General features: G+C 54.2%; 1 protein-coding gene across 1 annotated transcript in view; it reads right to left on the minus strand.

Annotated features, from left to right (window-relative positions):
* Window positions 1-5,090: 5,090 nt before the first annotated feature.
* TIMM50 (translocase of inner mitochondrial membrane 50) overlaps window positions 5,091-26,573 on the minus strand; it is a 46,955-nt gene continuing 25,472 nt past the window's right edge. The window contains exons 5-11 of the mRNA XM_077318501.1: window positions 20,063-20,121; window positions 16,399-16,518; window positions 13,467-13,571; window positions 11,527-11,625; window positions 7,159-7,315; window positions 6,088-6,194; window positions 5,091-5,556 (exon numbers count right to left, since the gene is read on the minus strand). Of these exons, the coding sequence (XP_077174616.1) occupies window positions 5,455-5,556; window positions 6,088-6,194; window positions 7,159-7,315; window positions 11,527-11,625; window positions 13,467-13,571; window positions 16,399-16,518; window positions 20,063-20,121 (749 nt within the window). The 3' untranslated portion in view covers window positions 5,091-5,454. The remainder of the gene's footprint in view (window positions 5,557-6,087; window positions 6,195-7,158; window positions 7,316-11,526; window positions 11,626-13,466; window positions 13,572-16,398; window positions 16,519-20,062; window positions 20,122-26,573) is intronic.

Below are 26,573 nucleotides of genomic sequence, written 5' to 3' on the forward strand. Positions count from 1 at the left end.
TTGAGAGCCCATGGAATCGTAGAATCATAAGAGTTGGAAGGGACCTCATGTGTCATCTAGTCCAACCCCCTCCACTATGCAGGACACTCACATCCCAATCGCTCATCTACTGTAACCTGCCACCCCTTTGCCGTCAAAGAATCAGCCTCTCCATCAGATGGCTCTTCAGCTTCTGTTTAAAAATCTCCAAAGATGGGAGAACCCACCACCTCCCGAGGAAGCCTGTTCCACTGAGAAAGCGTTCTCACTGTCAGGAACTTCTTCTGGATGTTTAGATGGAATTTCTTTTGAGTTAATTTCATCCCATTTGTTCTGGTCCTTCCCTCTGGGGCAAGAGAGAACAATTCTGCTCCATCCTCCATATGGTACCCTTTTAAATACTTGAAGATGGTTATCAGATCCCCTCTCAGTCGCCTCCTCTCCAAGCAAACAGACCAAGCTCCCCCAACCTTTCCTCATACACCTTGATCTCCAAACCCCTCACCATCTTTGTTGCCCTCCTCTGGACACGTTCCAGTTTGTCAACATCCCTCTTCAATTGGGGTGCCCAAAACTGAACACAGGACTCCAAGTGAGGCCAAACCAGAGCAGAGTAAAGCGGTACCATCCCCTCCCGTGATCTGGACACCATATTCCGTTTGATACAGCCCAAAATCCCATTTGCCTTTTCTAGCCACCAAGTCACACTGGTGGCTCATGTTCAATGTATGGCCTACTAAGACTCCTAGATCCTTTTTGCACATGTTACTGCCAAGACAAGTCTCCGCCATCTTATATTGGTGTATTTGGTTTTTCCTACCTAAATGCAGAACTTTACATTTGTCCCTATTTAACTTCATTTTATTCAGTTTAGCCCACTTCTCGAGCCTTTCAAAATCATCCTGTATTCTGTTGCTGTCTTCAGTTGGATCTGGCTTTCTGGCAGTCCAGGGTACCCTCTGCAAACTCCCCCTTCCAAAACCTGCAATTAGAACTACAGCGATGGCACTCAAGAGCAACAGGGGCCTTCTTCCGGCCTGTTTTAATACGTTTTTGTTATATTTTATTGCCTTTTATGAGTTAATTGGCTGGTTTTATACTGGACTGTTGGAAACCACCCCAAGCTGGCTGCACTGGGAAGGGCAGCAAATAAATCCTACAAATAAATTTCTCTTCTCCAACACCCCATTTCAAATTAATCTGCTTTCTTCCTCTCAGCCTTCTTCAGCGCCCAACTTTCACACCCAAACATAGTAACGGGGAATGCCGGGGCAGGAATTAAGTTGAACTCGGTTTCCAGCAGTGCATCCTTACACTTAACCATTTTTTCTAGCTCCTTTATGCCTGCTTTCCCCTATCTCAATCTGCTTCTAGTTTTTTGGTTGCAGTCTTCCTTTTGGTTGGCGATGGAGCCAGGGAGTAGAAAATCTCAAACAATTTCTACTTCTTCACTGTCAGAGGGGGATAATTCCCCAGCTATTATGCGTTTCTAGAGAAAAAGCGGCTTTTCTAGACAGTTTGGTTGTTGACCCGTCCTTGAAAGCATCCGACAGGAATTCTGGGGTTCTCGTGGTAATCCTCGAGCTCTGAGTTAGTGTCCGGATCATTCACATGCGCGCTGCACCGAAATCAGGAATTTCAGGGTGCCTGAATTCCTGATCATTGTTTATTGTAGCACAGGGACCCCCAACTTTTTTCAAGACAGTGGGCACCTTTGGAATTTGGACACGGCCCCCAAATGGCCCACCATGGGAGGTGGAGCCAACCACACATGCACACAGGCAGAGCAAGCCCAAGTGCCCAGGACAAGAGAAGAGAATGAAATCAACCACGCACAACAAAATCAGAGTCCAGTGGCACCTTTAAGACCAACAAAGATTTATTTGTGCCTGCACTCGAAAGCTCCCACCTTGAATAAATCTTTGTTGGTCTTAAAGATGCCACTGGACTCTCGTTTTGTTGTGCTACTTCAGATCAACAGGGTGGCCTGATGTGGAACTATTACGAGCACGAGACTGGGAAGGGGAAGGGAAGGGGAAGCCAGGCGGGACGCAGAACAGCAAGCCGAGGGTGAGGTCATGTCAAAAGGTCCAGGAAACGGACCCATTATTACGCACCAAACAGGAAGCAATGAGACAAGACCTTGGCAACAGCCGGGCGGGGAGACAGGCAAGGAGAACGGGAAACATTTGGGGAGGGGGGGGGGAGGAGAAAACCCAAGATGGGTTAACAACGTTCAACCGTGGAGGTCACCGTTGCTGCTCAAGGCAGGTGTGTAACCTGCAGGGCATGTTCTGGGTAGTTGCCAACCTCCAGGTGGGGAGGCTGGAGATCTTCTGGAATTACCACTACTCTCCAAGATCCACGCATGAATTCCCCTATCTGGAGTTGGCATCCCGTGTTCTGGGAGGGCTTGGGGACACAGGTTATCGGCCCTGCCCAACTGAAATCCTGGCTTCCGGTTGGCAAGCAGAGCACGCTAACGCACCCGACCCATATGTGCCCACCCTCTGGGGCCCTTGGACACACACTTTGTAGCTGCGTTTAACCACCAGAGACAAAAGATCGCAGAATTGCCTTGAACAGCGGATTGCAGAAATGCCTGAAATCCCTCCCTCTTCCCTTTCAGGCCTTGGCAGGTTAACATAAGAGAATGTCAGGGGGGAACTGGGCAGCAGCTGGTGGGGGGGAGAAACAGGACTGCTTCCCTCCACAGAAATCACCAGAAGCTTGTCTCTGCTGCCTTGCTACAACCGGAGTATTTCTATGACCATTCCAGCCATTAGAGCTCATCTGAAACTCCAGAGTCTGGACGCTTCCCCTCTGCCTTGTCTGTTGGGGGGGCTTGAAGAAGGGCAGCGGCCACTGCCCCACGGCCTGGCACGCTGAGAGCACCCTGGAGGGCGCCCCGCTTCCTTCAAGGGCCACATCCTGTTTAGAACATCAACACTGCCCCCCCCCCGCCCCCGTCCCAGAAGCTGTTTATTCCTCTCTTGCTGTCGGCCACTTCCAGCCCCCATGAAGCGTCTTGCTTAAACAGCCTGGAAATCCATTTTCGGTGGGGAAGGGGGTGGGGGAGGGGGAGTGTGGGAAAAGGTCTCGATTCAGTTCCTGTGGGGAAGTCTCCCCCCCCCTCCCCACATTCTTTCTAAGAAGAATAAGGTAGGGGAGGGAAGAAAGAACAGGCAATAATGTGCCCCTGGAAATAAGCAATGTGTGTGTGTGTGTGTGTGTGTGTAAGGGAAGCCACTGCCCATGAATCACCAGGGCTGTTGATGGAAAAGCCAAGTCACAGCGGACGGACGTAGGAGACCATGAAGGGTTTTGAAGGCCCCCTGGATGTTCGGAGGTGGTTTTCCTTTGCCTGCCTCTGAGCAGCAACCCTGGACCTCTTTGGTGGACTCCTGTTCAAGGACTGTCCAGGACCGACCCTGCGGAGCTTCTGAGATTGCCGGGCCATCCCTGCCAGGGCAAAAGGCTGCAGAGCTGGTTGGCCATGGCCATCCCTGCCTCTGCACAACAACCCTGGGCCTCCTTGGGAGTCTCCCACCCAAGCACCAACTGGGGCCATCCCTGCTTAGCTTGTGAGAGCAGGCCCACCTGGGCCACTGGGCTGGCCTTAATTCGGGGAGTTCCCAAATGCTCACCAGGGGCAGGAGGCAGAACTTCCAGCAGGTGAATGGCTTTCCAAGCACCGTCCGGTTGGCCGTCCGGATACACTCAGGGGTGCCGGGGGAACAAGTGGCACAAGTGGGACTGCTTCAGCCCTACCCTCTGAAAAGACTTCGGGCTCTGTGCATCTCGGCACCGGGGAAGGTGCAGGCAGAAGGTGAGGGGCTGGCGCAGAGTCCATGTTTTGCCCCTCGGAGTTCCCTGGGGTCTCCAAGGAGGGAAAGGAGCCTCTCTGCTGAAGACCTTGGAGAACTGCCATGAGGCAACACGAAGAGCGGGAGAACAATGCCCAGCCCATGCACTGCAGCCGTATAAGGGGAAGGGAGGGGTGGGCTCAAGCATGCGGAGGCTTCCTGCCCAATCCGGCCCTCAGCATCACTCCTGGCCAGGGGAACAGGATGGAATGAGTCTCTGCAGTGCAGGAGGACACGCCCAAATGCTGGCCCCCAGAGTGGCACGCTCCTCCCCTTGCAGAACAAGAGCCCTAAGCTCCAGAGCAGGAAGCAGGACAGCCTGATGAAGGAGACGCAAAATACCCTGCAGACCAATGAGGTCCCATCTACAATAGCCTCCAGTCTCACATGACGGCCAACCAGTTCCTCTGGAGAACCAACAACAGGGCAGGGAGGCCGAGGCCTTCCTAAGGACATCAGGGGAGCCCTGCTGGGTCAGACCAGGGAGGGCCCGTCCAGTCCAGCCTCCTGTCTCACACAGGGGCCAGCCAGTTCCCCTGGAGGGCCAGCCACAGGGCAGGGAGGCCGAGGCCTTCCTAAGGACATCAGGGGAGCTCTGCTGGGTCAGATCAGGGAGGGCCCGTCCAGTCCAGCCTCCTGTCTCACCCAGGGGCCAGCCAGTTCCCCTGGAGGCCCGAGAGGCTGAGGTCTTCCCCTGATGTTGCCTCCTTGCTCTGGGATTTGTGCCTCTGAGTGTGGAGGTTCCCTCAGCCCCCGTGGCTAGTAGCCTTTGTTAGACTTCTCCTCCATTGACTCTATCTAATCCCCTTCTTGTGTTGTTTATTTCTACTTTCATCATGACATCCGCAGGCAGCAAATTCCACGTTTTCGTCACTCTCTGTGCAAAGACGTTTTCCCTTCTGTCCATCCTGACCCTACTGCCCATCGGCTTCGATGGATGCCCTCGAGTTCCAGTACTTCTGGAGAGTGAGAAACAGCAATTAATCCACTCTCTTCCCTGCGCAGCACTCCCCCCCCCCCCCAGATGGCTGACTTTCCTGTTGACTTCCGACTCTAGACACAGGATGAAGGCCGGCGGGGCTCTCCCCTGGTTGAGATGCTGGGGGGAGGGGGAAGTTCTGCTTCACTCCCAGGTGCCCTGGAAACGCCAGCCTTTGCCCAGGCAGTTTCAAAGACACTGAGGGGTCCCTCCCCCCCCCCTCCCCCAGCTGCAGTCCAAGAGGCTGACTCCCCAGAAGCCATCGCTAGAAAGATTATCCTTTATTCCAGAGTACAGTCGTCGTTCGTTCTTGTTTGCACCCAGAGGGCAGCCCCTCGGCCCGGAGTCTGAAGGAAACGCGATGCGGACGTGTGAAAGGACAGACCTGGGGGCATTCCCCCTCCCCTCCTTGCCCCGGCTCCAAATGGACCAGACTCCGTTCTCTAGGCCTCGGCAGGGCTGGCACAGTGGCAGGGGGGGGGGGCGGGGCCCCCTTCCCCCCGCTTGGCTCTTTCTTGTCCAGAGTCCGAGGGCCTCCCTGGGTAACCGTCTTTCCCCAGAGGACAGGGGCCCTGCCGGGCAAGGAGTCCGTTTTGGCGGGTGAGGCTGGGCCGGAGGGCGTCTGCTACTTCACTGCTGCTTGGAGCGGGGCCACAGCCGGCTCGCCAGGGAGCCCAGGAACATCTGCTGCTTCTTGTGCTGGGAGAGGTCTGAGAGGCGCCGCTGCTCCTCCTGCAAAAGAGTCCCATGGGGCTGGCTCAGCACCGACCCTGCCCTGGGCACACCCCTCCTCAAGGCCCGCTGGGGGAAGGGGGCCCTCTGCACATGCCCAGAGACTCTCCTCCACGCCAAGGACATGCAGCCGAGTAAGAGACACCAGCCCTAAGTCCCTATCAGGGCCTCGGGAGCAGATCCTTGGAAAAGCCCCACTCCCGGACCAAGGAACCCGCACATGGCACAAGAGCCACATGGGCAGGTTGTTATTGGGGTTTTTTTGGGGGGTGGGGTGGAGTAAGTACCGTTACCCCCCTTGAGATGTGCAGGCCAGGCAGTGCTAAGAACTGGGAGGACTGGTCAAGAGAGCAGCCCCCTCCCAGTCCCTGCAGGAAGAGGCAGCTGTGCCAGGCGATGCCCCCTGATGCCCCAGCACTCTGCCCCTATTAGGCAGCGGCCCCTCAGGGCAATGCTTGGAGACCCCCTGCTCCAATCCCCTATCACCCCCCCCCCAGTCCCGGCGGCCGGGCCTTTCCCCGCCAGGCTTACCTGCTCCAGCTGGGACTGCCTGCGCTTAAAGGCCTCCAGTGGGTCATCCTCCAGGGAGTAATTCTCCAGCACTGACCGGACGTCATCCACTCCACTCATGGCAATGGCTGTGGGTCAGAGAGAGGCAAAGCCCTTTAGGATCCACGGCTGGCAAGCAGCACAAATCCTGGAAGGGGCTTACGGTGCCAGCTCTGGCTCGGGAGATACCTGGAGATTTGGGGGCCGGAGTCTGTGGAGGGGAGGGACATTCCCCCAAGCGGCCATTTTCTCCAGGGAAACGGATCAGTTGTAATCCCAGGAGGTCTCTAGCCAAACTGGCCAAAGGGGGGAAATTGAAATAAAAAAGAAGCCAAAAAAAGTTGAAGGCCTTGAACACATTTTTTAAATTCTTATTTCTACCGCCTGGAGGCTGGCGACCCTCATGGGTGATCTGCATTTGAGGACGCTGCTGTGGCAAGGAAGGCTGGTGCCCCAGAAGCAGGACTAGAGGCCTCCGAACTGCGTCCGCCGCCTCTGCTATGCCCAAACCCCAACATGCACAATATCGCTGGGGGGGTGGTGGTGGTGGTGGCTTAATTTGTCATGCCAGCCCTGGGGAGAAACAGGGGTTTCTCTGTTGCAGAGAACGCCGGCTTCTAATGCTTAGGGAAGTGTCTCTCAGCTCCCTTTTGGCCTCTGAGATGCCACCTGGCTACACCTGATCAAGCTTTAAAAAATGACAGAGAAAGCACCCCAGTACTCTGACTCTGAGCCTCGGCCATGCAGTGCTTAAGAGGGGCAGCTGCTAATCTGGGAAGGCGAGTTGGATCCCCCGCTCCTCCCCCACATGCAGCCAGCTGCGTAGCCCTGGGCTAATCACAGTCCTGTCACAGCACTTCTCTCAGAGCTCTCTCAGCCCCATCTCCCTCAAGGGAAAAGGTCTTCGTAAGCCGCTTTAAGACTCCCCCGGGCAGTGAAATGCAGGTATAAAAACGAGCTCTCCTCCTCCTTCAGAGCGCGGCCTAGGAAGGCTGGCCAGCCTTTGTGGGGGGGATGCGGGGGCCTTGCCACTACACCCCCCCACCCCCTTACTCTTCAGAAAGGCAGCGAGGTCAAAGAGTGTCCGGTCATCCGAGTTCCCGTCCCACTTCTTCAGCGCCATGCCGTTGAAGGGCTGCAGGCGGAAGGCCTCCTTCTTGCAGTCCACCACCACCACCTTGGCGGGGTCCCTGTTCAAGCAGGAGATGTCCTAGACAGAGCAGGAGGAGGAGGGAGAGATGGCTCAGAGGCAGGCAAGAGGACAGGACCAGGCAACTGAGAGCTGAGGGGGAGATCCAGGCACAGCAACGCCCACGACTTTTAGCCTCCTTCTTGCGTGGAAGCATCCCTCATGTCACCGGCATCCTCTAGTAAACATATATTTTGACATCACATCGCAGCTGATCTATGGTGACTTTTCGTGGTGTTTCCGAGGCGACAGACATTGAGGTGGTCGGCCGTGGCCTGCCTCTGCGTAGCCATCCTGGACTTCCTTCCTGGTCTCCCATCCAAATACTAACCAGAACTGACGTCAGGCTAGCCTGGGCCACCCAGGTCAGGGAAAGAGACAACTAGAGGTGACTGACCATCACCTGCCTCTTTGTAGCCACCCTGGACTTCCTCCGTGGTCTCCCATCCAAAGATCAGCCAGGATCAACCCTGCGCAGCTTCTGAGAGCTGACAAGATCAGACTATCCTTGGCTGCCCAGATCAGACACAAAACCCTTTAACAAACAGCAGCAAGACAGACTGTTGTGGCCCAACAATTTGAGAGCCAGTTTGGTGTAGTGGTTAGGAGTGCGGACTTGTAATCTGGCATGCCAGGTTCGATTCTGCGCTCCCCCACATGCAACCAGCTGGGTGACCTTGGGCTCGCCACGGCACTGATAAAACTGTTCTGACCGGGCAGTGATATCAGCGCTCTCTCAGCCTCACCCACCTCACAGGGTGTCTGTTGTGGGGAGAGGAAAGGGGAGGCGACTGTAAGCCGCTTTGAGCCTCCTTTGGGTAGGGAAAAGCGGCATATAAGAACCAACTCTTCTTCTTCTTCTTCTTCTTCTTCTTCTATTTAAGCCCCCCCCCCCATATTCTGGAGGCTACTTTGCTTTACTAGGGGCACCTTTGGCCCTGGGGCAGGAGGGCATCGCCCGGCTTTGGTGGCCAAAGCGCACAATCCTAGTACGAACATTCTGCATTCCTTTAAAACCAAAACCGTTCTTGACATAAAAAAGGGACTGGAGCTGCCTACAGTGCTGGACTGGCAAAGTCCCGGCTACTTATTTCATTTAAATTGTTTCTTTGCCACCGTTTCCCCTTGTGGAACTCAAGACCGCTTACTGCAAAAATAAAAGGATGACCCACCCCCATTAAAACTCACAACAGAAACAGTAAAAATAAAACAAAAAGGATAAGAACTCATTAAAGATCACAACCTGAAGACTCCCATGAGGACTGCTCCTGAGTAAACCAGCCAAACGCAGCCCCAGAGACAACTGCCTCCAGACGCTTCCTGATGATTGATTCAGGGGGGCTGCCGGGCTGGTCTGAGGCAACAGCACAAAGTTGGCATCCTTTGGGCACCTTTAAGGCCAACGGAGTTTAATCCATGGTGTGAGATTTCAAGTGTGCAACTGAAGGAGTCTGGAAACTCATGAAAGCTTCTACCAAGAATTAAAGTGTCTTCTGGACTCAAGCTTTGTCCCGAAGACTGACACTGAGGGGGCCAAGTGCTCTTCCTGGCTCAGTTGGTCCAGGATTGTGGGGCTGCCCCCCAAAAGACGCTTCCCGGGTGCCCGCCAGAGAAACGAGGGCCTTATGGAACAACCCAACGCCATTGTGGCATTCAGCTGGTCTCTTCCTCTGCCATAAGAGGAAAAACGTCACTTCTAAAATCCATCAGCAGAGGGGCCAAGCCCCCCTGGTCAGTACCCGCGGCAGTGCAAAGCAATTTTATCTTCTGATGAAAGAAAATTAATCAACCTCCTCCCCTGCCAGCCCTGCTTCAACCACTTAAAAATTCATCTTGGAGTATCCGACAGATTTGAGCCGGCCGCCGTGTTGGTCTGAAGCAGCACAACAAAACGAGAGTCCAACGGCACCTTTTAGACCAACAAAGATTTAGTCAAGGCGTGAGCTTTCGAGTGCACGCACAGAGTGCTTGAATAAATCTTTGTTGGTCTTAAAGGTGCTCTTGGACGCTTATCTTGGCGTATCCGAGGTCATCTCAGACCTAGTGCGAGACGCTCGGGGCAGATCCACAGGCCCTGGACCCAGGGAAAACTTCCTCTGGTGCTCAGGAGGGCTGATTCCAGAGCTGCCATGAGTGGCCGAAATGCTCCCCAGCAGGAGGGGAGCACCCTTGCCCCCTTCCTCCCCCCTTGGCACCCCCCACCACCTTTTGCTTAACACACACAAAAAAAAGCCCTGACATCAATCAGGCTCCAGAGCGTGGCAGTCCGGGCCATTGAGAGAAAAGGACACCCAACAGGCTCCGGGCAGCAGATGGGAGGTGAAGAGCAGGAGGGGAGGGGAGGGGAGGGGAGAAGAGGCAGACAGAAGGCTCGCAGCAAAGACATCCTGGCCTCTATTGTGGAGGGCAGACGCGGGGGAACTTGGTTTGAGGGATGGGAGCTGGCACGCATCTGGCGTCCCGGCCTCCTTGTGCTTCTAAGCGGGCTGTACAATCTGGGCAGCTGTGGAAAGGCAGCTGGGTAGCTCTGATGCTCACGAGATACCCCAAGTGCCCCGGTATGAAACAGGACCGGGCCTGAATGATGTGATAATTAACCTTTGAAATTCCACTCCCCCCCCTCCATTTCAATCATCACATTTTGGGTTCGGCCGGTCTCCCAGGTGGGCGCTCTGGGGGAAGGCTCTTCAGCCCAAACTTTTCTAGAGGCGGGCCTTCCAGGGCAGCCTCTCAAGAGGATTCAGCCACTAAGCCAGATGAGAGCAGGTGACAGTTCGGCTCATGTGTCTGTCACCCCACGGAGATTTTTCCCAGTAGGGAAAGGCAGAAGCCCATGTGCCCCCTGTGCCCCCTTTCTTCCCCAGACCCATTCAGAGGGACCGGCAGACTTTCGTTTTAATTTAGCATCGTATTTCTATACCGCCCTCCAGTGAAGTGGGTCACAACATACCAAATACAATAGTTCTACAAAGACAGAGGTATTAAAATACAGAGGTATTAACTTTAAAATCACTTTAAAAACAGTTTCCCAAAAATAGGGGGGGCGGGGCGGGGGGGGGGGAAGGCCACCAACTACTAACTGCTGCGCTGGAAAATACATCCTGATGGTAAAAGAGGTGGGCTATATGGAAGAATTTATTTCTCGGGTGGAAATGAACCATTCAGGTAAAAGTGTCCTCAGCCACGGCCAGGTTTTTGGGCCCTGTCTTGGTGGAATGCCCTCCCAAATGAGCTCAGGGCTGCCCAGGACTTCAAACAATTCTGGAGCGGCCATAAAACGGAGCTCTTCCGCCAGGCCTGAAGACGCAGGCCTCTCTGCGCATCCCACCCAGCCAGTCAATCTGCCCAAACACTGATCTACGCCCCCCCCCCCTGCCCCTGACAGATTTTCATTGTAAAGAGGCAGCGACATGAAACAAAACTTTAAAACCTAAATTATACATGTTGCATCCAGATATAATTTCTTTAAGGGAATGTTTTAACTTCATGTTGCCATGAAGCCAACCGGGAAAGGCTGCGATTAGGGGGTGTGCGCTGCCCAAAGCCCGAGGTGGCCAGTGTCGTGGTGTGGAGGGACAGCGGTGGCCACTGATTGGCAAGCCGCTGGCACTGCCGCCCCTCCTCTCCACAGCACTGGCCTTCTCCGTGCCGCTTCGGGCTTCGGTGATTGCTGGGGCGGCCGAAGCGAGCCAAAGAGCACAGCCCTAAGTTGGGATGTAAAAATGATTATTGTTAACCGGGCGGACTGGGGCAGGGAGGCCCGCTAGAACTGTGACCCACTTTAGAACAAGATTAAATGTGGCTCCGCAAAGGTGGCCGGTGGAACTGATTGACTCTCCTGGATGACACCGACTCCCGGCAGCAGCCTTACTCCACCAGGGCCTCCTGGCAGCCCTGAGAGTGCTTCTCAAATGAGTGGGAGTTAATTCATGTTTATGTATTTTTTAAACTTGTTAAACATTCATCGGGCGATAGGATCATAGATCATTCTGTTGATCTGTCCCCCCCTTCCAAAACGGTCAAGGATGGGTTTGGAGGGGGTGGGAAGAGGAGGGGCCCTGGGTGGACATGTCTGCAGCTCTGCTCCCCAACCCCATTCTGCACGATGGGGCCACTTCTGAGGTTCCTTGACGGCTGGGGAGTTTTTCAAGGGCTTCTCAATGGGAACAAAACTGAGAAAGGCTGCCCCAAGGGCGACAGCTCTGCTTATGGGCCAGTCCAGGGATAAATACCTTGACGTGGTGCCCATCCATGTAACGGGTGGCATCGCGGAAAAGCCGGTAGGAGATGAATCCATGAGGATCGACGCTGTCGATGAGGGGGAAAGCAGTCTGGAACGGAAGAGGAGGGCTGGGGTTACCCTTGGCACGAAGACCTTTGTCCCTCCCCCACCACACACCCGCAGGGGGGCTGCAGCAGGAGCTGAATCCACAGTGGTGCTGGACAGGGCGGTTAAGTAGCAGCTGACTTAGGGGGGCTCTGCAGGGTTTCCGCGGCAAGAGAGGTTCAGCCTGTGCGACGTTTGAGCCCGGTAGCCCTGTTTACCCCAGGGTATAAGCTTACTTGGCCAGAGCTTTCGCCCTGGGAAATTTTGAGGGCCTTGACAATGATTTGAATCTTGTTTTCTGGAAAAAAATTTCTGGATCCTCAGCTGCTGCAAATACCTGCAAGGCTGCCTTATACCGAATGAGCCCCACTGCCCTGTCCACCAAGGTCAGCCTTGTCTACTCAGAATCACAGAATTGGGAGGGACCTCCAGGGTCATCTAGTTCAACCCGCTCCACAATGCAGACTGTCAGCAGCTCTCTAGGATCTCAGGCAGAAAGGTCACCTCCTGCATGAAAGCCAGCGTGGTGTAGTGGTTAAAAACTACAGACGCCTCAAGAGCAGCGGAGTCTAATGGAGCAGGGGGTTGGACTAGATGGCCTGTCTGGCCCCTTACAACTCTATTGGTTATATGATTCTGATCTGGAATCAGGTTTAATTCCCCATTCCTCCTCCACAGATGGGTGATCTTGGGCCAGTCACAGCTGTTGTAGGGCTGTTCCTGCAGGGCAGTTCTCTCAGAGCTCTCTCAGCCCCACCTACCTCACAGGTTGTCTGTTGTGGGGAGAGGAAGGGAAAGTGGTTTTGGGTCTCCTTTGGATAGTGAAAAGCAGGGTATATGAAAAACCCAGTTCTTCTCATCTCTCTCCACCTGATCCTTTTGACTAGAGAGGTTGGGGATTGAACCGGGGACCTTCTGCAGGCCAAGTGGAGTCCCGGCCAGTGAGCCGCAGCCCAGGGTCCCCTTCTGCGAGGAGGATAAAGGAATCGCTAGAGAAGAACAACCAACCAGACAGGCGTGCCTGGGGCTCCCCTGCCCAGGCTGCTGTTCTCTCCCCCACCAGGGACAGACCCACTCAATTAGCACAGTAATAGCCCTGATTCAAGAGGCTGAAAGGGGAGCTGGCAGGTCCATACACATTCAAATAAGCAGCGGCACGCTCCCCTTGGGGACTGCCCCCTCCCGCCACTCAAGCGTGAGAAAGGAAGGAAAAGGGGGATGGGGAGGGGAGGCTGGCCTGGCAGGTACAAAGCAGGCGGCTGTGCTGAGCTGCCCTTCTCTGCGGCACTGGATGCAAATTCCGCGGCTCTGGCTCCTGGGCCTTCAGCCTAGCCTCACACCATGCAAGGCCCTGGAGTTTAAAAATATTCATGGACCTTCAGCTTTGTTTTTAAAAGGTTCTAGGCCTCATGGTTCAGGAGAGGCACTTAGATACGTCCTTCCAGCACGTATCCAGATAAGCTTAACTGGTGCCTTTATGTGCTTCTGTGTTTTATTTATACCCCGCCGTTCTGCCCAATGGAGACCCAGAGCCGCTTACATGCTTCTCCATTTTACCCTCACAACATCCCTGTGAGGCAGGCTAGTCTGAGAGGGCATGGCCCACCCAAAGCCACCCAGAGAGTTTCCAGATCGTAGTCTGACACTTTCGGACCCGGGATCTGATTCTAAGCACACCCACTAGTCTTCCTGTTCTGGGATAATCGGCATCATCAGCATCCCTTCCCCTCCCTAGTTTGTCCCTGGGAACTCTGCCCCCTTCCGCTGGACCTCTGCCCACCCCCCGTTAGAACAGATGCAACAGCAGGGCCACAAGTGGCGAGGGTGCAGTCCCGCGGCACGTACCATGCCTGTCTCGGATGTGAAGATGACGATTTCATAGAGCGGTGCCAACTGCTGGAACAGGTTGTCGATGCCCGGCCTCTTCTTGAAGCGCCAGCCGGTCACTAGCTGAGGACAAAAGACGGGAGGGCAGGCGGGTGGGAGAGGAGAGGAGGAGACACAAACAACAATGCAGAAAGGAGAGTTACTCCCTCCCACAGCTGATCAGCTCCAGCGCCAGCCGTGCCAGATCCCTGCCACCAAGCTGCCAATCTCCCCACTCCGCAAAAGATCCTAAAACACCGAATTTGCTCAGGATCAGGTCCCGGGACTCCTTGGCCCTGCTGGCTCACAACTGGTGGAACCGCTTGTCTCTCTCTCGGTAGGGAGAAGTGGCACCTAGATGCAGCCTGCAGGGTTTTCAAGGGGAGAGATGCTCAGAGGCTGACCCCTGTGCGCCTCTGAGGAGTGGCCCCCGACTACTCCTTCGGTGGTCTCCCAGGCAAGAATTAACTTGGGCTCACCCTGTTTAACTAGCCTGGGCCATCCAAGTCTTTGCCTCTTGCCGAGAACCAAATGATCACAGCCATCCAAAGTCTAGAAGTATGTTTAGTCCAAGGATTCCCAACCAGGGGTCTGTGGCCTTTCCCCTTAATGGACTGGGCCACAAGCTAGGGGGTAGGCTTGTGCGCTTTGGGGGCCATTCAAGTCCGAGGCGGCTGGCACCGTGGCGTGGGGGAGAGGGGCAGTGCTGGCGTGCCAGTCGGTGTGCGTGTGCCGGTGCCGCCTCTCCCCCCCGTGTCACTGGCTCCCCCCCCTCCATGTCGGGCTTGAATGGCCGCTGAAGCGCGCCGAAGTGTACAAGCCTACTAGGGGACTGGCCACCTCCACCTGGAGGGCTTGGTGGGCAGGTGTAAGAATCAAAAGGGAGGGAGTTGGTTGTGGTATGGGGTGGGGTTTGGGGTGTCTTCTCAGACCCACTGTAGCAGACGTAAATGAGCGAATGGAGGTGGATACATGTATGTACACATTTATTTACTAGGCTGAAAGCCCGTTGTACCCAAGAATGCAGGGCTGCTGCCCCCCTACCTGGTCGTCCCGCTGGCGGCTGGGCCAACAGCTCTGCAGCCAGTTGGCCTGCTATGCATGCTGGCGGCTGGGTCAAGCGGTGGGTAAGCCAGGGCCTGCGGGGGCACCCTCCTTGGTGGGCAGGCAGCGTCCGGGCACAAGGCTGCCTGAGCACCCTGCGGCCAGCTTCTGGGGGCAGGCACTTGAGGGGCTGGCCCAATCTGGGCGCACCTAGCATGGCTGGCATGCCCAGATTAGCCCGTGCAACCAGAAGTAGAGTCCAGACATCTGGACGTGTCCCGGACACCGCTCCTCCCATAGGGGCTCTTCACAAATATTAAGATTTATTTAATTTATATACTGCCCTCCTCGAAGGCTCAGGGCAGCTTAAATGAAACTTCCAGGGTCATGGCAGGGAGGCAGGGCTTAGCTGACATCACTTGTGGGGGTCTTTGAAGCCTGAACAGTTATTTCAGGTGTCCCTCCACAGTCAAAAAGTTGAAAAAGGCTGGTTTAAACCAGTGGTCCCCAACCTTTATTAGGCTGGGGACCGGCAGGGCATCGGGCCGCGCCCGCGCGGGCCACGCCCACGTGTCGGGCCGTGCCCGTGAGCCACGCCCGCGTGTCGGGCCGCGCCCGCGAGCCACGCCCGCTGATCGGGCCGCGCCCTCGGATCGGGCCACGCCCGCGAGCCGCGCCCGCGGATCGGGCCGCGCGGGCACGGCCTGCACGGGCGCGGCCCAGCCCTGATTCCCTCTCCCCGCCCTCCCGCAGTAAGTAGCTTCCTGGGCCGCAAGCTTGCGGCCTGGGAAGTTTTTTACTGGAGGGGGGGCGGGGAGAGGGAGCCGCGGCCCGGCACCATGGCCTTTGCGGCCTGGTGCCGGGCCGCGGCCCGCAGGTTGGGGACCACTGGTTTAAACGGTTAGCTCCACCCTTTATGTTGGCAGCTGCCTCCACCCATGTCTATGTTGGAAACAGCTCTCTATGTGATGTCTCCTGACTCAACTCAAACGGGAACGAGTTAGTGACCACTATCTTTGATCTCACTGACCTGTCCCTAGGGCAGGGGTAGTCAAACTGTGGCCCTCCAGATGTCCATGGACTACAATTCCCTCATGGGAATTGTAGTCCATGGACATCTGGAGGGCCGCAGTTTGACTACCCCTGCCCTAGAGGGTAATTTCCTGTTCCCGGAGCCTTCCCTCTTCTCCTCCATTCCTCAAACCTGCAACATGGTAGAGGCAGAGATGCCGCAAGCATCTCCCTCCATCCAGCTATTTAGATTAGAATATCTCTTATCACTTTATCTCTAAGTATGTAGAAACAGTTCCGCAGGGCCTGCAAAAAGGAGCTCTTCCGCCAGGCATAACCAACGTCTGAAGGGCCCCTGCTCCCCCCTCCCTCCCAGAACTCCATCAATGCGCTCTGGATCTGCTGTTTGCACTGATGCAATTATCAGTTATTAATACTATTGTTACAGTTATTTATATGCTATGGATTGTTTCGTGTATTGTTTAGATGTTTTATGTAAACCGCCCTGAGCCTTTGGGGAGGGCGGCATATAAATATAATTAATAAAAATAAAGTTATCTAATAAATAGGTACTATATTAGTTAAGTGCACCCTTGGAGAACGTGCTTTTTTTTCTCTGTTGTTTTCTGACCGCATGCCCTCTGCTGCACGCTGCACTTACCAGCCATACCAGGCACTCTGCTAATTTTCAGGATATTAAGACTTTACCGCAAGTCAACGAATATTTAATATCCTTCAATCCGGCCATCAGCTCTGCACCACCATTTGCCAAACCCAGGCCCCCGGTCAGTCCTAGACGATCATTACACTGGGAAAAAGCGTCTAAAGTTATTCTCTTGGCCCAAGAGACACTTACCGACCATTCAGGATGAAGGAGGATGTCTGTGAGTTCAATGACCAGGGTATAAGGGGGCTGATAGTAGGGCTCCTTCAGGGGGTCCGGGAGCAGCTTTGGACTGGTGGGCTCTATAATCATCTGCAAAATAAAAGCAGCCCTCCTGCAACCTCTGAAGACAGGAACACGGGTCACAGCACGCAAGAAGGCAGCTTCGTTTGGCTCGGAAGCGAGGTCTCTCAGGGGCTTCTTGGCCCTGTTGGCTCACAACTCGTGAAACAATTGGTCTCTCCCTTGTTGATGGGAAGTGCCATGGGGACTAAAGGGAACCTCCACAGTCAGAGGCAGTCGGGCTTTGAATCCCAGTCCTAAGAGGCAATGTCAGAGGAAGGCGTCAGCCTTTATGCCCCATCTATTTATGCCCCCTCCAGAGGAAATGGTGGCCTACATTGTGGACTCGATGGACAATGTGTCTGATCCAGTAGAGTGCTTCTGAGGTTCTTCTCAGGGGAAGGCCTTGGCCTCCCTGCCCTGTGGCTGGACCTCCAGAGGAACTGGCTGGCCCCTGGGTGAGACGGGAGGCTGGACTGGAGGGACCCTCCCTGGCCTGACCCAGCAGGGCTCTTCTGAGGGTCTTCTCAGGGGAAGGCCTCGGCCTCTCTGCCCTGTGGCTGGACCTCCAGAGGAACTGGCTGTCCTGTGTGAAGCAGGATGCTGGGCTGGATGGGCCCTCACTGATCCCACTCTTCTGTTCTTATGTTGTGGTGGCAAACGTCAGGCCCCATTAAAATATCAAGGTTGTAGCTTTCATGTTAATTGAGAAAACACTAAAACGTGACTAAGGCTCGCAAATCTGGAAGCAAACTACCTACCTACTTAAGCCACTTGGGACTCATAACAATCCATCATAGACGTAGGGCAACTGCCCATAACTAACTGGACTGAGAGCTTATGTGTGGGGCTGTCCTTAAGGTGAGCCAGGCCTGATCCAGAACATGCCTTGACTGGGTGTGGGATCCCCGGTCTCAGATGGAGGCTGGCTCTCAGCACAAAATCAAAACACTTTAGAGAGCCAGCTTAGTGGAGCAGTTAAGAGCCGCAGTCTCTACTCTGGAGAGCTGGGTTCGATTCCCCACTCCTCCACCTTTACATACAGCCAGCTGGGTGACCTTGGGCCAGTCACAGTTCTCTAAGAGCTCTCCCAGCTCCGCCTCCCTCATAGGGTGTCTGTTGTGGGGAGAGGCAGGGCTGGTGATTGTAAGCTGCTCTGAGACTCCTCTGGGCAGTAAAAAAACAGAGCCCAACCCCCCCCCCCCCCAGAATTTCTTCTAATCGCTGGAGAAGAGTGCTGACACGAACTGTACTGGCAAGAAAGGGGAAACCTCAACCCAAAGTCCACTTTCTGGTGTTATTAACTTAAAAAGCAGGCGTGGAGGGAAGAAGATCCCCTGGAATTACAGACTGCAGAGATCAGTTTGCTTTGGAGCAGGGGTAGTCAAACCGCAGCCCTCCAGATGTCCATGGACCACAATTCCCATGAGCCCCTGCCAGCATTCGCTGGCAGGGGCTCATGGGAATTGTGGTCCATGGACATCTGGAGGGCCGCAATTTGACTACCCCTGCTTTGGAGGGTGGACTCCATTGGCATTGTACCCCAATGAGGCCCTTCCCTGCCCTAGATATCAACCTCAAAGTTCCAGGAGTTTTCTAACATGGAGCTGTTAACTTTACCCACTCTTACCCACCTGGTGGATGGACTCTGTGTGTGTGTGTGTGTGTGTGTGTGTGTGTGTGTGTGTGTGTGTGTGTGTGGCAACCCTAGCCTTAACTGAGATTTGTCTGATGGGACTGAAGCCGGGATGGACCTCATCACCAATCTGGCTTTAAGAATCCAATAAGCCGTAGGACAGCAGCCAGGAAAGGTTTTTGCCGGTAACCTCTGAAGCTTTTCAAAGTTTGCTTTCAGCCGGCTCAGGCGGCTGCTGGACGGGGACAAAACTGAAGGCGGGGTCCACCCTGCAGCTGCCGGAGGAGGGGCAGCGTCTTTTGAGAACTGACCTCCCCCCTCTCCAATCAATGGCTTGCTGGGGGCAGGGGGGGCAGGGGGGGAGCGCTCCAACAGTAACCGCCACGTGGTGTGTGCATTAACAGGAATGTGAGCTCTCAACTGGAGCAAAGCTGTTTGACCGAAAACAGCTTGCGCTGCCAAGGGGCAGAGGTCAGGCGTGTGAGTTTATCACCCTGACAGCTGATGAGGTTTCGCTGGGGCTCAGCCGCAACGGGCACCAGGCCACCGTATGGCAAAGTGTGAGCTCCCGCCCAGGCGGCACACCGCCAGGAAAGCATCAGCTGGGAGCCACAACAAGGAGCTGTTGTCTGAGGGAGGGAGACGGGGAAGCCCAGGCAAGCCCGGCAGATTAGCTCTGGAGCTTTTCGCTGGACAGAAAACTGACTAGGATAGCGTTTGGTGAATGGCCCAGTCCACACTGGGACAACCGGGTCATTTGCAAAACTGGCTTTCTGTTCTCCCCCAAGGCCACTCCGATTCCTAAATGACTAGAATCTGATCTTCAGAGAATGTGACTTTATGCAAATTAGAACGGGGAGGAGGAGGAGGAGGAGGAGGAGGAGGAAAAGCTCAAAGAAACTCAAGAAAAAGCAGATGCACAATCTAAAAATGCCGCATGCATTATCCCACTGAGAAATCAATTTCATCCCTGAATTTTGGGAGATCCCAGTGCCCACAGGCCTGAGTGTTTCTGTCATAGCTGTCCTTGGCTAAAACGGGAGACAGTAGTTTGAAAAAAAGAAAGAAGCTTAAGTTGTTGGTGGTAATAATAACAACAACTTTATTTTTGCAGCCCAACAAGCCAAAGTAAAACTGATTTTCCCACTAGCTGCAGCCCTCCTGATGAGTAACGAAGCCATAACTTTCTTTTTTTTTGGGGGGGGGGATTTTCTGTCCCACAGCCCTAAACGTAATTAATTAATTCATTATATTTCTATACCACCCTCCCCGAGGGCTCAGGGTGGTTTACAGAAAACAAGGAAGGATACAATTAACACATGGTAACAGCAATACTATTATAACAATAATAACTTAACAAGATCATAACAATAAGACCATGAAACAGAAATTGTGAGAGCCTCAGCTGAACTCTTCCTGGAAAGTTGCTTTTGACAGCAGGCTCAAGCAGGGGCCTTGGCTCAGTGGCTGAGCATCTGCTTTGCTTTGTGTGCAGAAGCTCCCAGGTTCAATCCCCGGCATCATCTCCTGAGACGGGAAAGACCCTTTGTGCCCGAGACCCTGGAGAGCCACTGCCAGCTTGAGCAGGTGATGCTGCCCTTGATAGACGGAGGGTCTGATTCAGTGCCAGGGGGCTTCCTGTGGCTTCCACAGCAGCCTATTTACTGGGGAGGCCCCCTTGTGGAAATACCACCCCGATTTCCACACTTTTTAATGTCTTATTGGGACACAGGAGTTTTCTCTATCAGGAGCATCAGGAAGGCACTTGGGGCTCTTTTGGACCTGCTGAAAAATACCGCCGTTTCGGCCCACTTGGCCCTGCCATCCCGCAAAATGCAGTTGCTAAGCGGACGGAGAGGGCATGATCCAGTGTGTGCGGAAGGGCCCTTGGAGAAAGCCCTTTAAGCCCAAAGAGCGGCGAGAAGGAAGCTCACTCACCTGCCTGTAATCCTTGAAGTATTTGTATGCCCTTCGGAGCTGCTGGATCACCACTGGATCTGAAAGCCAAAGGAGAGGGCAGGTCACTCCTGGGGCAGCAACAGACACCCCCGGAAACAAGGACGCGGGGGAGGGTTAGGTTTGAAGGATTTCTTTTTTTTTTGCTCCAAAAGAGACAGCCATGTTGGAATAGGCAATGTCTGCTGTACAAAGAGAAGAAGAGGCTAAAGGGGGCAGCAAGAAGACCATTAGATAGGTCAGTGAGGTCAGGACCCTTCTCTCCTGTTAAGGGTTACTTCTTGTTGGTCTCTAGATTGCTACTCTTAGGGGTAATTTCCTGCTTCTTCTCAGAAGCTTCTCTCTCCTTCTCCCTCTGCTAGGCGGCCATGTCGTCCGGCTCTGTCTCTCTCTCTCCCCTACACTATCCAGCATGGTCATTCCTTAAATAAATCCTTTTCTCCTAATCCTAAACTACAGCGTGTGCATATCAACCACTTATTTACTCTGCTAACAAGCCACACACCCTGCAGGTCTCTCACTGCCCAGAGGCCCAAGAGGAGCAGCTTGGGAATGGCTGGATTCAAGTCCAGGGACATCTCGGAGACCCACAAGATTTGCGGAGCATCAGCTTCCGACAGCCAAAGCTCACACCCCGACAATCCTGTTGGCCTCTAATCGAAATAAATCGAAATAATAATCAAAATAAATAATGTTCCAGTGGACTCAAAGTTACACGTCCTGCTGCAGGCCAACACGGCCCCTTCTGGGGGTCTGTTCATTAGTCTCATGCATCCGTCCGTTAGTCTCCCCTCTTGTGTTCCACCCCCTCGAGTTGAACCCGAACAAATGTATCTGTCCAAACTCTTCAGCCCCCTGCCTACATTTGTGGACTTCTGATCCCCACTTCATGTCGGAGGAGGTGTGCTGTGCACACCAAAACTGACACCCTGGATAAAACCCTGTTGGTGTCGGAGGTGCCCCTGGACTCAGACTTGGTTCTGGGAAGGGGAGAGGGGCCTGACCAAGGAGTTGCCTCTTCCCCTCCAAACCCACAGCACCCCTCTCAGGCAGGGGTAGTCAAACTGCGGCCCTCCAGATGTCCATGGACTACAATTCCCAGAAGCCCCTGCCAGCATTCGCTGGCAGGGGCTCCTGGGAATTGTAGTCCATGGACATCTGGAGGGCCGCAGTTTGACTACCCCTGCTCTCAGGTGTTGGGTGCAGGAAGGGGGATCGCTCCCGTTAAACTGGTTCCAAACCAGCTCCTATCCATTATCCTCTTACAAAACGGGATGAAAAATTGTGGCAGTGGCTACGTTTGTTTTCATAGTACATCAGACCGAGAGCAGAAGGTGTGAGGAGAGATCAAAAAATGTCCAGGCAAACAGTGGTGGGTTGTTGGGGTTTTTTTTGGCAGTCCCAGCGCAGCTCCCGGCTCCCCCCCCCCCCCCCGCCATCTGATGCAGCCTGAACATATGCAGAGCCCTCCTGGGCCCTTCCAGAAGAATACTAATGCATTCTTCAATTACCAGCTTGCTTAAGCAGGGGTCAGGCTGAAGAAGAAAGAGCGTGTGAGCGAGACCACCATCCCCACCGCCAGGCCTGTTAAGTATCCCCCTGAGATTACAGTTTTGGCATCTTAGCGGCCAGGGTTATTCAAACAGAAATTGTAAGTTAATCAATCAAAGGCGGGAGCGCTGAATGGGGCATAATTTCGGGGGGTGATTGTTATGATAATCCGAGCTGAGCAGCTGGGGTGGAGGACTGGCGGCCCCCCCATGCAGCCAAGGCGGATTCAGGTGTCCACTGGAGGCTTCCTTGGTGGAATTTGGCTGGCTGGAGAGACCCTCCTTTAGGGGCCTTTTCAGTTTTGCCAGTTGGCTGCCACAGGAATAGATTTAGGGCAGTGCCCTTCCAAGCTTTATGCGACCAACATCGGTCTTAAAAACCAGACTTTCCAAAAGCCAGCGTTTGTCAGCAGTCCTACTCCGGACAACTTCGGACTGTGGGTTTCAAAAGTGTCAGGAAAGTCACTTGGCTTCAGAAGCCTGCTCCGTTTCCTTTGTCTCTGGCGAGTCTTGAGACCCGTAGGATGTAACAAAAGAACTTTTGGATTTTTTGCACCTGCTTAAAATACTTGGCCAGCCTGCAGTGGTATCGGGGGAGAGCCGGCAGGAGTTTTACGGTTGCTGGTAGACAGGCTGTTGCCCACCCTTGGCCAAGGGCATTCATTGGGCTCCAAGCAAGAAGAGAATACCTGCCACCTTCAATGATGGAAAGCAGGTAACAGGGATGGGACGGCTCCCTCCAAACATCTTCATGCAGAATTGCTTGAAGGAGAAATCTGATGAAGGAATGTAAATCTCCACCCCCCCCCCCGAACACCAAGAAAAAATACAGGTGTGTGACTCAGTGGTAGAGCATCCCACAAAAGGTCCCAGGTTCAATCCTTGGCATCTCCAGTATGGATCAGGATGTGGGCAATGTGGAAGACCTCTGCCTGAGACCCTGGGGAGGAGGAGCTGCATTTGCTGGCAGGGGCTCATGGGAATTGTAGTCCATGGACATCTGGAGGGCCACAGTTTGACTACCCCTGAAGTAGACAATGCCAACTTTGGTGGACCAGATTTCTGAGTCAATATAAGACTTTACAAAGCTCCACAGGGCCCACGTGAGCTTGGGAGGCGATGGCTGACTGTTGATACAAGGAGGCCCAGTTAAACAAGGGAACGGAGGGGAAAGAAAAGACTGCCAAGGACTGTTTGGGCACACGCAGGCGCGAAGGACAGTGCCTCGCAGTTAAACAAAACATGTTAACAGCGATCTGTACAACCTTACATCAAAGAACGGTGCGCTTCAAGAGTTTAGCTGAAAATCTGGGAGGAAAGGAAAGGAGGAGGGGACCTGCCATGGGGTCCGGGTGGTGAGGGGGGGGGGGAAGGAAGAATAAATCCATTGTGGCGAACAATGGGGCCGTGAGCGGAGAATGCCTTTTAATCTGTCGAGAGCATATGCCAGGCTAGCTGAAAAGGGCGGGTGAAAGGCGCTTCCTATCCCAGGCAAAAGCCCTCCTGAAGACTGTCCAAAGCGGTTCTCTCTCCCCACTGGTTTCCTATACCCCCCCCCTTGCCCCCATAACGTTTTACGAACTGGAAAATCTGCTTTTTCGAAAGTGGCGTGTACAAAATTCCATTTGATCTCCTGCAAGCCCAGAATTCCAAGGGCAGGACCCCCAACCAAACTTGGTCCCGAACTTCAAAAGGCATCCTCAAAAAACCACACGCACCCAAATTTATGGCCTTGCACAAAGAAGTTCGAAAACACTTGGAGCAGACTCTGCCACACGCTGATCTATGGACGAACAATCCACTGGATCGCCTGATCCCTTCCAAGTGGCCCAGAAAACCAAAATGGCAAGTCACAGGCACAGTCGCAGCTTGGACTCGAGACGCCCACATGCCCAAGCCGTGGGCCGTCCTGGCCAACAAAGCAGCCGTGGAGCAGGATGCAGCAAGGAGGTGTGGGAAACGTGATGTGGCTGGGCATATCTAGATTCCTTCAGAGCCTGGCCGCCCCTCCTCTCCCACCCTGAAATCTGCCGCTCCACCTGCCTCCCTCTTTAAAAGCGGAATAACTGAGCAGGACATCTGGAATGCCTATGGCTGGCTTCCTCCAGGGACTTTCCATTCATTCCTGGTCTAGCCCTGGACACCGCTTTCCGCCTCCAGCTACACCCAGGGATGCACGCCTGGGGAACCGAGAGGCATTGTTAAGCTCCCCGTCCTGACACAAGTCCCGCCTGACCTTCTGTTCCTCGCAAGGGGGGCACGCACGCTGTCTCTGTGTCGGGACATCTGCTCTTGAGGCAGCCGTCCCCTTCCACGCATCCCCGATTGTGGTTCCCCTTGGAGCTTCTGTCTCTCAGCCCCCCCCCCCCTCCCAAGGCCTTTGTCTCACTAACTGATTTAACAAGTCAAGGAATTAACACTGCCAGCAAGGCTCGCGGGGTGTTCTGGTTAACAATGGGGGCCTCTAATCTGGAGAACCGGGTTTGACTTCCCGCTCCCCCACAGGCAGCCGGCTGGGTGAACCTGACCCAGTCACAGTTCTCTTAGAACAGTTCTCTTAGAACTGTCTTGACCCCACCTGCCCAGGAGGGTTTCTGTTGTGTGGAGAGGAAGGGGAAGTGGTTGGTAACATGCTTTGGGGCTCCTTTGGGGAGTTAAAAGCAGGGTATAAAAAAACAGCTCTCCGTCTTCTGATGCGCTTGTACCCGGCCTCCCTCCCATCCAGAAGTCTCCTCCGCTGCCTTCACTCTGAGGCTCTGGAGCCACTGGGCCCAAATGAATAAACTTATGATTTCACCAGATGGGTCCAGAGTTGGGGCTCCCAAAGTGGGAGGAATGCCCTGACTGGGGGCATTGGAAGGACCCAAGGCCATTTGGGGGCAATAGGGGGGCAGCAAGAGATCTTCCAAGGGGGCTTGCCATTGCCTGTCTCTGGGTAGTCGTGACCCTGGACTGCCTGCCTGCCTGCCTGCCTGCCTGCCTGCCTGCCTGCCTGCCTGCCTGCCTGCCTGCCTTCCTTCCTTCCTTCCTTCCTTCCTTCCTTCCTTCCTTCCTTCCTTCCTTCCTTATCATATTCTGAAGGTTCAGGGCGGTTCACATAAAACAGAAAGAGTCGTCTCCCATCAAAGCTAATACTCATTAATTTCTTTTTCTGCCCATGAGTTTTTGTATTGTAAGAAACTGAGAAAAGTACTTCTTTCTTGATCTCTACCCCATGTGTAATACTATAAGCCTGAACCTCTTTAATCTTTCTTCCACGGGAAGGTCTCGTACCCCCCTTCCATGTATTGTTCTTATGTTATTATGTAAACTGCCCTGAGCCCCCAGGGAGGCCGGTATATAAATATAATAAATAAAATAAAAAATAAAAAATAATTTAAGTTGCCTCTCTATGCACCTTTTCCAGCGCTATATCTTTTTTTCGAGGCGGGGTGACCAGAATGGAAGAAGAAGAGCTGTTTTTATACCCCGCTTTTCACTGCCCAAAGGAGTCTCAAAGCAGCTTACAAAGATCGTTCCCCTTCCTCCCCGCTCCCACAAGAGACATCTGGGAGGTAGGTGGGGCTGAGAGAGCTGTGGCAGAACTGCTGTGTGAGAACAGCTCTGACAGGATTGTGATTAGCGCCAGGTCACCCGGCTGGCTGCATGTGGAGAAGCACCAACGGGGAATCAAGTCCGGTTCGCTAGATTAGAAACCGCCACTCTTAACCGTGACGTCTGGCTGGCTCCATGCAGCGTTCTGAATGGGGCTGCACAAGAGATTTAGACAGGGCATCATGATACTGGCCGTTTTGTTTTCAATCCCCTCTCTGGAGGTGAGGCAGGTGGTTCCCAGAAGGGGCCCTTCCCTTCTTGCAGTGCTCAAATCCTGGCGCTCCTCCCCTAGTTGCCCTTGGTGGCCCTGGGAACGGCCACCACCTCTGGCCACCCATCATCCCAAGGCTTTCCAGGCACTAGAGGCTCAGAGGTGGCTGTGGCTGGTCACTGCCTGCCTCTGTTTGGCGTCGCTGGACTTCCTTGGGAGCCTCCCGTTCAAATGCTGACCACGGCTGACCCTGCAGAGCGTCTGAGATCCAAGGAGCCATCCTAGTCAGGAGAGTTGAGCGTCTAGGCACCAGGGAAAGCCCCCTCTTTCTCCATTTCCAAAGTATTAGAGTTCCTTTGCCATGGTCTTAGCCCTGCTCCTTATGTTTTTAAACTTTGTTTCTTCTGCTTTTGCACTTCCGTTTGTGAGATGTCTCTGTAGGTGGGGGAATCAATGTCCTCAGGGCAAACTCTGTGCGTTTGCATTTCTGGCTTTTACCATTTTTCCAGGAGGCAGGAAGACTTCTACAATACAACTTTCCAGGAACATGCCTTTTATACCAGGGGTGGCCAAACTGTGGCTCTCCAGATGAGCACCCAGGGAATTGTAGTCCATGGACATCTGGTGGGCCGCAGTTTGACTACCCCTACCCTAGAGCAGTGGTCCCCAACCTTTTTATCACCGGGGACTAGTCAACACTCGAGAATTTTACTGAGGCCCGGGGGGGGGTAGTCTTTTGCCGAGGGACGTTGCTGCTACCGCCTGAGCCCCTGCTCCACTTGCTTTCCTGCTGGTGCCCCTGACTTCCCACTGGGGGTGCTGCCAGCAGCAGCTGCGCAGTGCCATGCAGAGGGGGAGCCCCAGCCATGGCGGCCGCTGGAGAGCACCAAAGGTGAGCCCGTGGCAGAGTGGCAGGGCAGCCCCCGAGGCAGCAGCTAGGAAGGAGGACAAGGAGGAGCCGCGGCCCGGTACCAACTGATCTATGAACTGGTCCTGTTCCCCGGACCGGGGGTTGGGGACAGCTGCCCTAGAGGGTAATTTCCTATTCCCTGAGTCTTCGCCCTTCCTTCTCCTCCATTCCTCAAGCCTGCACCACCATGGAGCGGAGATTTCCCAAGCATCTCCCGCCATCCAGCTA

This window comes from Paroedura picta, unplaced genomic scaffold (genome assembly GCF_049243985.1).
Source record: "Paroedura picta isolate Pp20150507F unplaced genomic scaffold, Ppicta_v3.0 Ppicta_v3_sca21, whole genome shotgun sequence".
NCBI classification, from domain to species: domain Eukaryota; kingdom Metazoa; phylum Chordata; class Lepidosauria; order Squamata; family Gekkonidae; genus Paroedura; species Paroedura picta.